The sequence below is a fragment of the Protopterus annectens genome, chromosome 2.part0 (genome assembly GCF_019279795.1).
Source record: "Protopterus annectens isolate FY-2018-M chromosome 2.part0, PAN1.0, whole genome shotgun sequence".
Taxonomy (NCBI): Eukaryota; Metazoa; Chordata; order Ceratodontiformes; family Protopteridae; genus Protopterus; species Protopterus annectens.
The window spans coordinates 1,745,794,655-1,745,809,830 of record NC_056728.1 but is presented as its reverse complement, the minus strand read 5'-3'; the positions used below and the strand labels follow the sequence as shown (position 1 = coordinate 1,745,809,830).

The window sequence follows — 15,176 nt, the reverse complement described above, 5'->3', positions numbered from 1 at the left end:
TGAATGGCTAAATTGGAATAATGAATGCAAGGCTGGGTACTGATTCTCCTCATGCACTTAGGGTAGTATGGGAAGGTAAGGCCTAGAAAGAAAAGACCTCAGTCCACTGTTTTAGTGATTTTAGTCAGAAAACATCCCATCCATCAGGTTCATCTAACATACCTCCTCCGTCCCCCACAATTGAGTGTTTTTGCACACTCTTTAGGTGGGGTTAGCCTTCCCATTCCTTTTGCGTAGTGGTTCTTGTTTTCCTAGTGGTTTTAAACTTGCACTAATGTGAAATTAGGACAGCTGGACTCTTGCTGCCTAGGTCATTACTGGGCACTTTTTTGTGGAGTGACATATTGTGACCCATTCTCCTGCTCTGAGGTTCTGCATCCATCTCCAGACAAACTGTTGAAGGGGACTTACTTTGGTCTTGCAGTCTCCTTTGCCAGCTCAGTCAGTATATTTGAATGCATCACTTTAATGCAACAGCTTCCTCAGTTTCTGCTCAACCTGGTGTTCCTCCTCTATATGGAAGCTATAACACCAACAACAAACCAATGAAAACGACAAAGATTGTAGACCGGATTGTCAGCAGTTAAATAAATGCATACAAATCAATTCACGAAGCTGTAAAAAAACTCATGCTAGCCAAAAATGGTTAGCGCTTTCGTTTAATCCAATATTCAACTTCTTCAGACAACACATGCAGTTCATCATTTCCTTTAAATAAGACCTAAAACATTTCATTGGCTAAGACAATTATTTAAAGTGGTTAAGACAAGTATTTAAAGTGATACTTCCTTGAAAACATTTTCAATGGAAAATTTGTCACTATTTATAAGAACATAAGACATCAACTCTACCATAATATAGTTGAATTATAAATACATATACAACACATAAGTACATATTTGTTAAAATTCCTTGTAGTTGAAAATCTACTAAATATTCATATAGTTATACTAAAAAACCTTTCTGTTCGATCTTTATAATTTATTTCGTTTTAAAGCCTTTAATTTTAACACTGCAGAAATTGAGGTACATTCATTTATACCTGGCCATGAGTCTGCTTGCAGCTGAAGTTGCCATTTTAATTCCTTTAATTCTAATTGCAGTCCCCATGGTTGCTTGTCATTTATAAGTACATGGTCAATAATAATAAAGTAGAACTTATAGCGTGGAAATTCCATAATATTTTTAGATAAGGCATTATTTATGTTGAATTTTCTTATGGCGTATTCATGCTCATAAATTCTTTGGCAAATCTTTCTCTCTGTTTTTCCTATATAAAATGCAGTGCATGAACTGCAGTGTGCCAGGTAGACCACTGCTTTAGAGTTACAATTGTATTTTCCTTTTAACTCATACTTAAAATTTCTTATAGTGAAAATATCTGTTTCTCTTATTTTGTTGCACCATGTACATGCACCACATTTAAACATTCCACGTTTATTATTATAGGCAATAGCTTGTCCTTTCTTTAACAAATCTTTAAAGCTCAAGACTTTTTTTTTATATACAATGACTGGTTTGTCACCTACATGTTATGTAACATAAGGGTCATTCTCATTTGAACACAAACAAACACAGCAAACCCTGGAGGGTAAGTTAAATGATTTTGATACACAGTTGCTTAAATGCAAGCAATTAGAACTAGAAAATGCATACTTTAAAGATTGCATTAAACGGAACATTGTACCAAAGGGCTTACGCGTATGGAAGTTTCCAACAGGTTTACTGACTAATTCAACCTTGCACATCAATCTTTTAAAACTGTTTGACAATTTTGGGTTTCAACTATTTAAGTAAGAAAAAGCCATAAAATTAATAGAGACCTTAATGAGTATGCTAATGGCCTAGTATATCCTAGACCATCAGAGCCTCAGCATACAAAGAAACAGAATAAAAGCAATAACAATGCCTGGCATAAAGCTCAATATAATAATAATTTTCATACAAACCAGGAAACAGAGAGGCATCAGCCTCAAACAGTAGTTGATTATAACTCTGAATATCCACTGTTAAGATGGTCTGAAAGAATAAGAAATAAAGCTGATTCTTATAACCAACCTATATCATATGCAAATTCTCATGATGCGGGTTTTCAAGGAGCCAGACTGAAACAGAAATATTGTAAACATTAAGTAGTGTTTCGGAGCTGGAATGTGATTCATTTGGTGCTATATATGAATGTGAATCAACACGTTGTGTGTCTAATGATAACAGAAATGTGGACACAGAGTTTTCTATCATAAAAAATGTTCATGGTGATTTTAGTGTATATAATTATTCTGATATGAACATCAATTCATGTATAGCCAATTTGCTTGCAAAAGGAATGAGTTTTGTACCAACAAAATACTTTAATTATACTAACACTATGATTGATTTGAAGCTGTATCTAAGAAAGCTTAATTTTTCATTGTTGTATCAAAGAGAAGTGTTAAATAAAAATCATAGTAATATGTATAACATTAACTCTATATTAATCCCCCCCCTCCTCCCCAAACTTCACATGTATGAAAAAATGTGTGAACTTGACTTAAAATCTTTACACACACAGAGAGTTGGATTAAATTTAAATTTAAATTATCATGAATCATATCTTTTGAAAGAGTTGTGAAATGCCAACATAAGAGTTATGAAACCTGATTGGGGGGGGGGTGTAATAATGAGCATAGATAAATACACAGAAAAATTATGAATTTATTGTATACAGATACGTATGAAGAAGTGTCCTTGAATCAATTAAATGAGGCATATAAGAACATACAATCCCAATTGAGTGACATTTTTTTAGAAAAAAGAATAGACATTTCATTGTATAATTATTTAAATGTGACATCTCCCAAGGTACCAGTTTTCTTTGGTAACCCAAAAATTCATAAACATATTAACAACCCTCCGATGAGACCACTAGTAGATGGGAGAGGGTCCATAACGTCAGCCTGTGCCCAATATTTAGATCATGAGCTGAAAAAAGTGTTACAGAAAGAAATTCAAATCTGTAAAGATTCATGTACTTTCTTAGCCAATGTAAATAAAGTTAAGTTAGATCCAGATGACATCTTTGTGTCTGTAGATGTCAATGACTTATATACAGTAATACCTAAGGAAGAAGGGCTAGAATTAACTAATGAAATACTGGTGCAACATAAAGTACCGCATGTAACAATACTTATTTTAGAACTTCTTGAATTGGTACTTAACAATAACTTAATTAGTTTTGACCATAAATATTTCTTGCAGAAGAGAGGTATAGCTATGGGCTCGCTTAGCGAAGGAGCCTATGCTAATACCATAATGGCTTAGTGGGAGAAGAATTTTGTATTTAATACTAAGTACAGGATCCACCTTAAAACCTATCATAGGTTCCAAGATGACGTAAGCATAATATGGAATGGACCTATAAGTCTACTGGAAGAATACCTATCATATATTAATACTACAACTACATTTTTAAAATTCACATGGAAAATTGATACTGAACATATGGCTTATTTGGATGTACATTTATTTGAAGATTATACATGTAATAAATATGCTGCTAATATATACAGGAAGTAGACATATTCCAACTCGTTCCTGCATTTTAGCAGCTCCCAACCATATAATCAGAAAAAAATCTGTGGTTAAAGCTCAGTTAGTTAGGGCAGCTCAAATGGTTTCTAAAATGGAAGACTTCATTCATGAATGCAGTACATTACGACTTATTTTCATTCAGCGAGCCTACCCAGTAGACCTACTGGATGATTTAATTCAAGAAGTACAAATTAAAAGAATGATATTTTTTTAAACCCATTTTAAGTAGTAATGATCAACTTATTAGTTTAGCAACAGAGGAAGAAGTTTCCCTTCCTCCTATGCAAGATAGAAATGAGAGTAATGTGACACATGATTCTGTCAAAAAACAGACAGGCTATACAAAAGCTTTAGTTATTACTTTTAGTGTGGATCATAAGTTCTTAATTTCCATATTCCAGAAAAACTGGACCATTTTGTTAGATGACCCTTATGTTACACAACATGTAGGCAACAAACCAGTCATTGTATATAAAAAAGACTTGAGCTTTAAAGAATTGTTAAAAAAGGACAAGCTATTGCCAATAATAATAAATGTGGAATGTTTAAATTTGCTGCATGTACATGGTGTAACAAAATAAGAGAAACAGATAATTTCACTATAAGAAATTATAAGTATGAGTTAAAAGAAAAGTACAATTGTAACTCTAAAGCAGTGATCTGTCTGGCACACTGCAGTTCATGCACTGCATTTTATATAGGAAAAACAGAGAGAAAGATTAGCCAAAGAATTTATGAGCATGAATATGCCATAAGGAAATTCAACATAAATAATGCCTTATCTAAACATATCATGGAATTTCCAAGCTATAAGTTCTACTTTATTATCATTGACCATGTGCTTATAAATGACAAACAACCATGGGGACTGCAATTAGAATTAAAGGAATTAAAATGGCAGCTTCAGCTGCAAGCAGAGTCATGGCCAGGTATAACTGAACGTACCTCAATTTCTGCAGTATTAAAATTAAAGGCTTTAAAAAGAAAGAAATTATAAAGATTGAATAGCAAGGTTTTTTAGTATAACTATATGAATAAATATTTAGTAGATTTTAAACTACAAGAAATTTTAAAAAGTATGTACTTATGTGTTGTATATGTATTTATAATTCAACTTTATTATGGTAGAGATGGTGTCTTATGTTCTTATAAATAATGACACATTTTCCATTGAAAATGCTTTTAAGGAAGTATCATTTTAAATAATTGTCTTAACCACTTTAAATAATTGTCTTAGCCAATGAAAAGTTTTAGGTCTTATTTAAAGGAAGTGATGAACTGTATGTGTTGTCTGAAGAAGTTTAATATTGGATCAAAGGAAAGCGCTAACCATTTTTGGCTCGCATGAGTTTTTTACAGCTTGGTGTATTGATTTGTATGCATTTATTTAACTGATGACAGTCCGGTCTACAGTCTTTGTTGTTTTCCTCCTCTATATGTTATTTAATATGTCTGCTCTTTTTATTTAAAAATGTCTTCTTTTTTAGCAGCTTTTGTAGTTGCTTTTCTTTCTAGGCCTCATTTTCCCATACTACCCCAAGTGCATCAGTAGAATCAGTATCCAGCATTGCATTTGTGATTCTGTTTTATCCTCATCAGTGCCTTTCTTTTCCTTTCCTGCTTGTGATAGTTTTTTCCCCAAAGAGCACCTGCAGACTTCTCTAACTTGATCTCAGTCCCTTCTTAAGAACCGACTGACTGTGGTTTGACACTGTGCCTCAGCTCTTGCTTTTCTCCCACCTCATTGTGCCTTTAATGTAGCCTCACATTAAGAAGCCTTTCCTTCCCAAACTCATCCAAAAGCACAGGGTGTCATGGTCTGTTTTACGCAGGGACCCTGTGCTACTGCACACCATTTCATTCCATGAGCATCACATTAAGAAAATTGCCTTTTCCTGTCATATGTAACTGGGGGTGTTTCAAGTCAAGAGCCTACTCTACACCATGCCCGGAGTCCATAGATATTATTACAAGTTAAATGCATGTTTCATTGTTTTCTGCAGTCTGATGTCCCTTTATTACCACTTTTGCTCTGTCTGAAGTTTTCTGCATTATCAGGTGGTTTCTGTTCTCATTTTTGATGCAAGTTTGTAACACTGAGAATTATCCTTTACCACATGTGTTGAACTGTGGCTTGACCATAAATGATTATTCTCTGGCTGTTCCATTTTCCATGCTATGCCCTAATTGTTATACATTGCTGTCAGAAAAAGGCTGAAATTTGGTATGTCTACAGATGGTGGGGTTTGGCTTTATTGACCTGCAGGTACCTATAAAAATATAAAAAAAAGTCATTGGCATTTAAAAGCTATATACCTGAAGTGCTTGTATGTCCTTTAGGGATCATTTGCATATATCCCATGGGCCTCCACTATAGGAGGCCTAAGTTATTATACAGTGACGACTCTTGCTTGGATGGGTCTTTCTTGCAGTTATATATATGTGTACCTAATGAAACTCTGAACACTAAAATAATTGTATGAAAATTGATCTAAAAGGATCAAAACAAACAAAAATAATTAAAATAATTAACAAAAAAAATAAGAAACTATTTTTTATCCACACCCCCTGCTTATATATACCAACTCTGAGGTCAGACAATGGGGAAAGGACAAATTCCCACACCCTGCTGTACTGCAATCTCACATACAAAAAAATAGCCCTAAGATAATTCAGTCTCTTAAGCTGATAAAAGAGCATTCAATATTTTAACCATATATGTGCATGTGTCTGTGTGTTGACAAATTAGAAAGTTTGATTATTGACTTGCCTGCATTTGTTCACGTCTACTGAAAGGCAAAAAAAAGAATAAAGAATAGAAGGAAGAAATGGAAAAAGAAAATAGAAATTGAGAAGAGTGCTTAAAATGTTCTTTTATGCAGGTCCTACTAAATTGTTATAGGCTCTCTTTTGAATCTAATGACTGTTATTTGTCAAAATGTATTAATTATTCTGTGCAATTTTCTTGCTGTTTTCTTTCCAGTTTGGAAAAGAATGGAATGTATTTTTGTCTAAACCTGATGGCTCGTATAAGAAGATGACAGTTGATGAACTTTTGCCAGCATCATTTGGACCAGACTGTCTTTACATAGAATGAGACACATGAAGTTCTACATGACAAACTATGCATCTAAGTGTATGATAGATCACCACAAAGCATACTATTACTATTGTTTTAGAAAACAGTATGCATATTGTAAATGTAGTTATATAAAGATGGATATATATGTGCATATATCTATATATATATATATATATATATATCTATATATATATATATATATAAAGTGAGAGAGAGACAAAGAAAATCTTATGTAACATAATGAAATGACATTTCTGATGGAAGAAATATTCATCTCCAAATAGTGTGAGAGCAGATTTTAAATGAGGTAATTAAAATGAATTAGTGATACTATTGTACATACTGTAAACATTCTGAAATGACAAGACAATGGCCACATGCCATTATTTTAATTGTTAGTGTGTGTGTACCATGCTAGTAGTGGTGGAAGCAGGACACAGTTGTTTGACTACGTTATGACATTTTTAAAGTCTAAAGGGATAAAGGTATATAGAGAAACAAGCAATACATTGTAAACATTGGGCAGATGGTGCTACTCAGGAGTGCTGTGAGGAAATACAGGTGTGTTCACAATGAGGGGCTGGCATATGTCACAACCTACCTGAAGATACAGTAATTTCACAAAAAATAAAATGAAAGTATATGGGTAAAGGAGTGAAAGGCTGGACAAAGTCCGCCATTAAATAAGGATTTATGCAGACTTGGTGGGACACGTGGTCCTCTTTGCATCAAAGTCTTTGCAACAGGGCAGACCATTAGCAACTATTTCAATAAGTTTGGCTGGTCTAAAGAGATATCCACACATGCCATATCCATCAGTTTCTAAAAACCCATGACATCATCTCTAAGACAGCTATTGTTTTTTTACATGCACTTTAATAAGTGAAGTATGTATTTTTGAATAATCGTCCATGAAAGTAGGGTAGCTACTGTTTTAGGAGACCCTGAGATAGGGCATGATCTCAGCATGGAAGAAAAAACAGGAGAAGATAAAATTCACTGTTATCTACTGATCATCAAATGTAGAATTTAAGTGACTACAATATGAGGGATATTTTTTAACTAAATAATTTTTTGCCTTTCAAGAACAAACAAAACATTGCACAACTCATGTAGCACAGTGAAACAATGAATAGGAAATGTGTTTGCTCATAGCCATACCCTGCCATGTAACTTTGGTAGGACAAGAAGAAAGATAAAGCTCAGAAGTCTAGATACATACCCTGGGTACTAAGGTTGATTCTGTACTCATTGCAGACTACGGGCTTGACCAGAAATACATGTGTGCCTCAGCTGCAGCTCTTTTTCTGTCTGTTAGCTCAGTGAACTGAGACCACAGGTGGAATGGCCCACTTTTTCTACAGCTGGCCATTGCATAGAAGGAGAGTAAGGGTTTAGGATTGGTGTAAGGGTTGGGAGGTGGTATAATCATTAAGGTGTGTACCTCACAGATACAAGGTGCAGGGTTTGATTCTCACCTTTGTAATGGAATTTGGCTAGGCTTAAAATGGTCCACAGAAGGAGCTAGCCTAGTAATTATGTATGAAACTATGAAAAAAGGTTCCTCACTTCTATGCTGTGTGCCTTTCCTTGTCCAGTACTCCATTCCTAGGTTAATACCATACAAGCCATGTGCCATGACATGTCTGAAAGGGATCTATGTCAGATGACTCAGTTTTCAGAAACTCGAAATTCATACGGGTGAGACCATATGATCAGCAGGAAGCTATAGGGCAGTGTGATGGTTCATTGGTTAAAACAGTGACTTACAATTCTTACAGTTCAGTTCTGACATCTTGATCTTGTCTGTAGGGCTTGTACGCTCTTCCCAGCTGCATGGGTTTTCTCCAGGTGCTCCAGTTTCTGACAGAAACATGATGGTCAATTGACAGCACATAATTGCACACGTACAGTATTTATGCTTGCTTTTATGGCCCAAGTTATGGTTGAAAAAGGGTCTAGAAAAAGCTACTTGCTTAACAAAAAATTTCAGTTCCTGATTTTCCTGCAGAATAAACAACTTAGCCTAATCACCATGTTAATGCAGTCTTTAGTTTTTTCCTTGATACAGGCATATTAGAAGTCTGACTTTATTCAAGACACAGTATTGTATTTAAACATTGTTACTGGAATTTTGTGGTGTGAATCTATTGCCAAAGTAATTAGTATTTGTAACCATTAAATGTATGGTACACACATAATGGAGAGAAAATTCATGTTTAGTTTTATATTTTTAACATGTTTCAGTTTTAAAAATGTTGATTTGTGTCTCACCTTAACTATTTATGAACAGATAGCAGACACGTTTAGGGTGGACAGTGTAACAGTGTCTTCCTAGGAAGCGCAGCATAGTGATTCCAGAGCAAGGACTCATTTTGTACTAGGATGCTTGCTTTTTTGCAGAAAAAAGTTAAATAGTAATTTGTAAACTACACTGGAAACAAAATGTCTGCCATTTGTCATGTAACCATTGGTGGTGTATTACTGGCATGAGTACTGGAGACCACACATTGCTGATGTAATACTGTAGTAGGCCTAGGAAAGGAGAATAAATGGCAGTGAGTGTGCCATCCATCACAGCACGTATGAGTCATGATTCAGTGTGATAATAGAGAAAGTAGGCAGAATTATAAAACCAGATTCTAATTGTATTTGTACATTTCACCTTCTATGCCTTACTACATTTACATGCTAGACTTTTAAAAAATCTGTCTACTTTAAGAAAAAAAAAATATTTTACAAGTATAGTGATCTCTTTAAGGGAATTGTTTATTATTTTAAAAGAATACCTCGAAGAAAACAAGAAAGAAAAACAGAAAATGTTGCAAATGATGAGAAATTTTGACATTTTACTGTAATAATGCACTGCTTATTATGTCACTCAGCATGTTGTTGTTGTTTGTCTTTCGGCTTTTCCCGGTTAGGGGTCGCCACAGCGGAACTCCGGTCCGCTAATGATTGGCAGTAGATTTTCACGAACGTCGAGGTGCCAGCTCGACGTTCAACCTTCAACGAAGGCACGCCCATTTACGCATGTCTTTCGAACGCCCATCCAACCATGGGGAGGACATGCAGACTCCACACAGAAGGCGCTCCCTGCACTCCAGCCGAGAATCGAACGGGAGAACCTCTTGCTGTGAGGCAACAGCTCACTCAGCATAATAGAGTAAATCAAGATCTGTGTTTATATTGATTCCCTTGTGGAATATTTTACTGCTCCACATTTAAAACTTAAACATATCTTCACATGAGACTTTGCATTGTGTAAGGTGTCTGCGTGTCACTAAAGAAATTCTACAGAGCAGCAAGTCTTGTTTCCCAAAAAGTAATACTTTTTTTTACAGTAAGAAAACTTCAAAGTGGACATGAAACACATTTTTCTGCATATTTTTAATAAAATACATTTTAACTTTAGAAATGTGATTTTTGGCTTGTGTCTCTGCTTAGTAATTTTTATAATGCAGTTTGGATTAAGGTCTGTAATTATGTACCCAAAACATCTTGTTTTGGCATATACATTTAGAGGACATTCACCTGTTTTCAGGAGATGATGAAGATGAGGAATTTTCTGCAAGTACATTCTGGGTTTTCTCCTGTGTCTTTTGTTTATTATTTAGCCTGAGCGAGCTTGTCTCCTGTTGATAAACCGGCTTTGTTTAATGACGTTTCTCAAGAGAACTGTCATTATTTTAGCAGATTTACTTAGCCTTATTGTCATATATATTTCTGAAAATGTACCTGATTTCACTTTAAAAGCTTGTGGTTTTGGGATAAATTGGTGAAGATTACAATGAAGAAACAGTGCCAGATATCACTGCTGCACATTAGTACAAATCATCATATTCTAGCAACTTTATAAGTAAATAATACCTGTATTTAAAAATATACTTTTTACGTTGCCTTGTGATTACTGACACTGAAAGTTATGAGTTTAGAATCATAGGATCATATGAGGTTACTAGGCTAACTGCCCCAGTGCCGTTACAAACCTAGCCAGGTTCAACCCATGTTCCCAAAGGTATCTGGTTCAAGTAGACACTAAAGTCAGCACCTGTTGCCCCCATCCAAGAGGGACACAGGTGGAACCCCCAGGATGAATTTCCGGTTACCCTTCCTGTCATCCAATTTACACTTGGGGCCAATGAGGGGCTTTGTTTAACATGAATAAGAAACTTCTTCCAAAGGTGGGACAACCTCTGTGAGACAAATCTGTCCAGCAAGTTCTGTTGATGTCATATATCAGGTTAAGGTCCTTTGGTCGAGTGACCTGTGTGCCATTTGATTTACGAATGCACAGCATTTCCATTAAAGCTGGGTCAAAGATTGCTCTATATGCAAGGCACAGGTCGCCTCTGAGCAGTCTGTAGGACACAGAGTAATGTGACAATGATTTCAGTCTCTCCAATAAAACAGATCTTGAAGACCCTGAATTTTCTTTGTAAGGAGTCTTCGTGGTCTCCATTTGCTGCAGGTGTTTGGAAAAGAACATACCAAAGGGAACGTTGTACTCTATTATTGGTCTGATGAGGGAAGAGTATAGGGGGCGGGCAGAGTACAGATTTTTCAGAGTCAAAGGAGCAGAATAAAAATGGTCATTCTGAAGACTTCATGTGCTTGGAGGAAGATGTCCATGAGCACCTAAAGACACTGATTTGTTTGAAACATCACCAAGTCTATCTGTCATACTGTGAAACCAGAAACAAATGCAAGATGTATCTGTCAACATGTGCCCTCAAGACGGGTGAATCTAGAATCTTCTGGTGCTATGTTAATTGTATCACTTAAGGTTGTTCTGTCAGTAATACAGCCTTTTACTATTTGGTTGATAACTCCCAAATAAAGTAGAGCTAAGAAATTGCTTGTGTTTTTTATGCATTTTACTTCTCTTTATTTTGCTTTCCTGGATCATTTAAATCAGAAGATGAGATAGCCATTGTTACTCCTATTAACGTCTGGAGTTTCAGTTAAGGTTTTTGCCCAAGCACTTTTTGTGCAATTGCTCAATAAAACTGAAAATGCCTCTGTGGCTTTAATTGGTTCCCTTCTACCCAGACTGCTCAGCATTGCAACTGATGTTTTGTTCAGTCATAAAGCATATAATTAGATCCATCAGAAAATATGTTTTTCTGAGGAGATACTGTTAAAAGGCAAACCACTGTAAAGGGTGAATCACAATTAGCTAATACTTCAAATAGAAACCTCAATACTATGACTTAAAAGACCATTTATGCTTCAATCACATTGCGTGCTTAAATGCTTAGGAACCTGCTTCTACTCTATATAATAACAGTAGACGTACTTCAAGACTGAGTAGATTGAGCGATTTCCAAGGAATAAAACTAAGTTTTTGGTTATTTACTTAATAATGCTATAACATCTGTGTTTCACAATAAAAATAACTGGCTGTAAAGGTGCTGAGTATGGACCTTTAAGAAACAGATGTAAGGCAGGCCATATTGCCAAGTGTGGGCATGTGCAGTAAAACTAGATCATTGCAAACAGCCAGGAATGGAAGTGAGTGGTAATGTAAAATAAACCTCTGTAGCCAGTAAGCTACTGCTGGGTCTCAGATGTCTGTCTTTCACCCCTTTGGGAAATAAATGTCACTGGTAGGTGTTTGGTGTGACAAGTACCTGAGGGCATGAGGGAGGGTGGGGAAGGGTGTTGGATAGCCAGATATTTAAAATAAGTACAACTTTAGTTAAGATTCTTTACTGCTGCATTTTAAAGTGAACAGAAATCATGATTTGAAAAGCCACAAGATGCTGAAGGGAAAAGCAATATTTGAAAAAAAGTTCCATAATAAAAGGCATCTAAGAAATGAATACAGGAAGAAAATTAAATGTCTGCCCTGAGTCTTTACCTCAGAGGTCATCATTTGAAATGGCAATTCTGCCTAGAATCGGTATCAATAGCCACCTGCTAATTCTTCAATCTGTATAAAATAATGCATTCCTTATCATAAAGATGTCTGCAGTTGTTTATAACCACCTGTCTTTGTAGAAAAAAACAATGATCTGATGTCAATCTTCATTCATTCTTGACTAATGGGCTTGGTTCTGACCTCTTGGAACCAACTCAACTGTTATATATAGCTTTCACCAACCAAAAACTCTTGAGCTAAGGCTCTACCCACAATATCCCTCTTCCCATTACCTCAGATTTCGTTTGCCACTCTGAAAATTGGATGCATCATACTCTCAGCTAAGTGCTTGTATTTACTGTTATTTCATTACTTATTTGATGGTAGACTCTTATTTAGCTTATCTTGATTCCCATCGCTATTTCTCTGAGTGTGTTTTTGAGTGCGGTTATTTTTTGTACCCACTCCATTGTACCTAACGGTATTTCTTGTTACCATTGCTGGTAACTTACCTTCCCTTTCTCTCTCTCACTCTCTCTCTCTCTCTCTCTCTCTCTCTCCCTTTACCGAAAGGTAATCCTTAAATACCATTGTTAGTACAGTCTTCTTTCCCTTTTACCCTTTCATGTATTCCTGTTTAAACATTGCTGGTAATTTTCAAAAAAAAAACTTTTCTCTCCTCTTTGGGTGTGTCTTTGAGTGTGACCGGATATAGCAGAGAAACAAAAAGGGGCATCTTTCCTGCATTTACTGTCTGGGCACCCTCCACCTTGAAATTGTAAAATTTGTCAGGGCTTCAGGGCCCATACGTTAGCAGAAAGACAAAAACAAGCTTATTTTAAAAGGTTTGTTAAAGGGTCCATTTGATGAAGCCCTCTCCAAGGCTGAGAATTCAAAATCTTCTAAGATAGAATAAAAAAAGAGAAGTTATTCCATGCCATCCTCACCTTCGGCACAGGAAGGAAAGTCTCATAAATCACAGGTTCCGTTTGCCTCTACAGAACCGAGAGTTAAGGTTCCACAACTGACTGAATCAAAGACTTCAGCTGCAACAGTGGCTCAGTCCACCTTGTTTCCGACAGTCAGTGCACCGATACAGATTACTTCAGGACCAACCACCACCTCAGCGCCTCCAAGTTGACAATAGTTTCTGCACCAGCATCTATCATTTCTTATTCGGCCCAGGCTTCCCCTTCTGCACAACCGATGGTGCCGAAAGTTGAATCACTTACGGTTCCCAGGACTAGATATTCCTCTTTGGTAGACCCCTTCTTGGGTCAGCAACCCAGCCCCTTTCTTGATAGACCTGATAGTCCTTCAGGAATGCTGATCTGTTCCTCCAGCAGTCTCTCAGAAGTGGACATAGATTGGTGGACCAACTTTTGGCAACCAGGGGGTCTTCCTGCATCTATGCAGTCCTCTCTCCCTTCCTGAGCATAGGCTCATTCTCCTAAGACTCCACCAGTTTATCCTCCTTTGACCTCTTTCCAAGGTTTGGAGCCCTTCATTTCTACGCTCCCAGTACCAAGCTACCTGAGTGCCTACGGTGGACCTTACCTTGTCTCTGTTGTCTTCAGATCCTTTGGATTCATTGTACACCCGGGACCGTGGTGGTCGGCTGCTGGTTCCAGGGACATTTCCATGGTTCCGACTGTTTTTACAGTGCAATCTGTGGCTCTTGAAACCATGGCAGTTTTGAACCCTTCGCCTTCCGTTCTGGAGGGTGGCTCATTGGAGTGGGGTGTAACCCCAGTTCCAAGGTTGTCTTTCTCGGTTCTGGGCTCCCATCTCTCTTCAGGTAGACCTGCCTTCCAGATCATGGAGAGAGCTTTAGCCTCAGCAGATTCCCAGTTGGCTCCTTCCTCATCGGAGTATCATATCTATGTATCTCCTGATTCGCAGTTGTCACAATCTGCTATGTTGGGACAGTGGGTACAAGAGCTGCAAGACATCGCTGTCCAGGGTGTCTCCTCTTAGGAGTTCACTTCAGAACCTCCCCCTGAGGAGCCACCCTGTAAGAGGACAAGCAAGAGGAAGCACCTAGATTCTCCAGAAGAATCAGTCATAGAAGACACAGATTACGATGAAGGGGAAGGTTTTCCCTGGTCACCCCCTGAAGATGTCACCTTTGGCAACATCCTAGAAATATTGAAACAGAGGGGTGATTGGAAGCCCTCAAACCCATCCTTCAAGGAATCTGTGTTCTTGCAAGCTTTTTGTGCCTGCCAATCTACTTCTTGGGTGACCCTGCCCACTGACAACCTAGTTAAGTTGATTGTTCAGTGAGCGTGGAAGGCTCCTGACTCCATAGAGCCTATTCCCTGGAGACTGGATAAAATTAAGTCAGCCCCAGAAGATCAGCCCCATTGGTCAAAGGGTCTAGCACTGGATGCCACGGTGGTGGCATGCTGGCAGCCACGAAAAAGGAACTTGCCAAGGTGTGTTCAACTGTCCATCCTCCTAACCAAGAGTCACGGACAATGGCCAGGTTTGGGAAGTGGGTCTTTGCTTCATTGACCTTTGCTATTAGGTCCTTGAACTTCTTGGCACATAACCTAGACTCCAAAGGGATCTGATAACTGAGCTTTCAAACACCCTTGCAGGAGCAGTATCTGATGAGGTTCGGGATAAGGTTACCTCTCAGCTTGCCACCCTGGAATC

The 15,176-nt window shown here is 37.2% G+C and overlaps 1 protein-coding gene across 1 annotated transcript in view; it reads left to right on the top strand.

Moving 5' to 3' along the window:
* LOC122793600 (cytidine deaminase-like) overlaps positions 1 to 8,683 on the top strand; it is a 204,381-nt gene extending 195,698 nt beyond the window's left edge. Inside the window, exon 4 of the mRNA XM_044061772.1 lies at positions 6,554 to 8,683. Coding sequence (XP_043917707.1) covers positions 6,554 to 6,667 — 114 coding nt within the window. The 3' untranslated portion in view covers positions 6,668 to 8,683. The remainder of the gene's footprint in view (positions 1 to 6,553) is intronic.
* Positions 8,684 to 15,176: the final 6,493 nt, after the last annotated feature.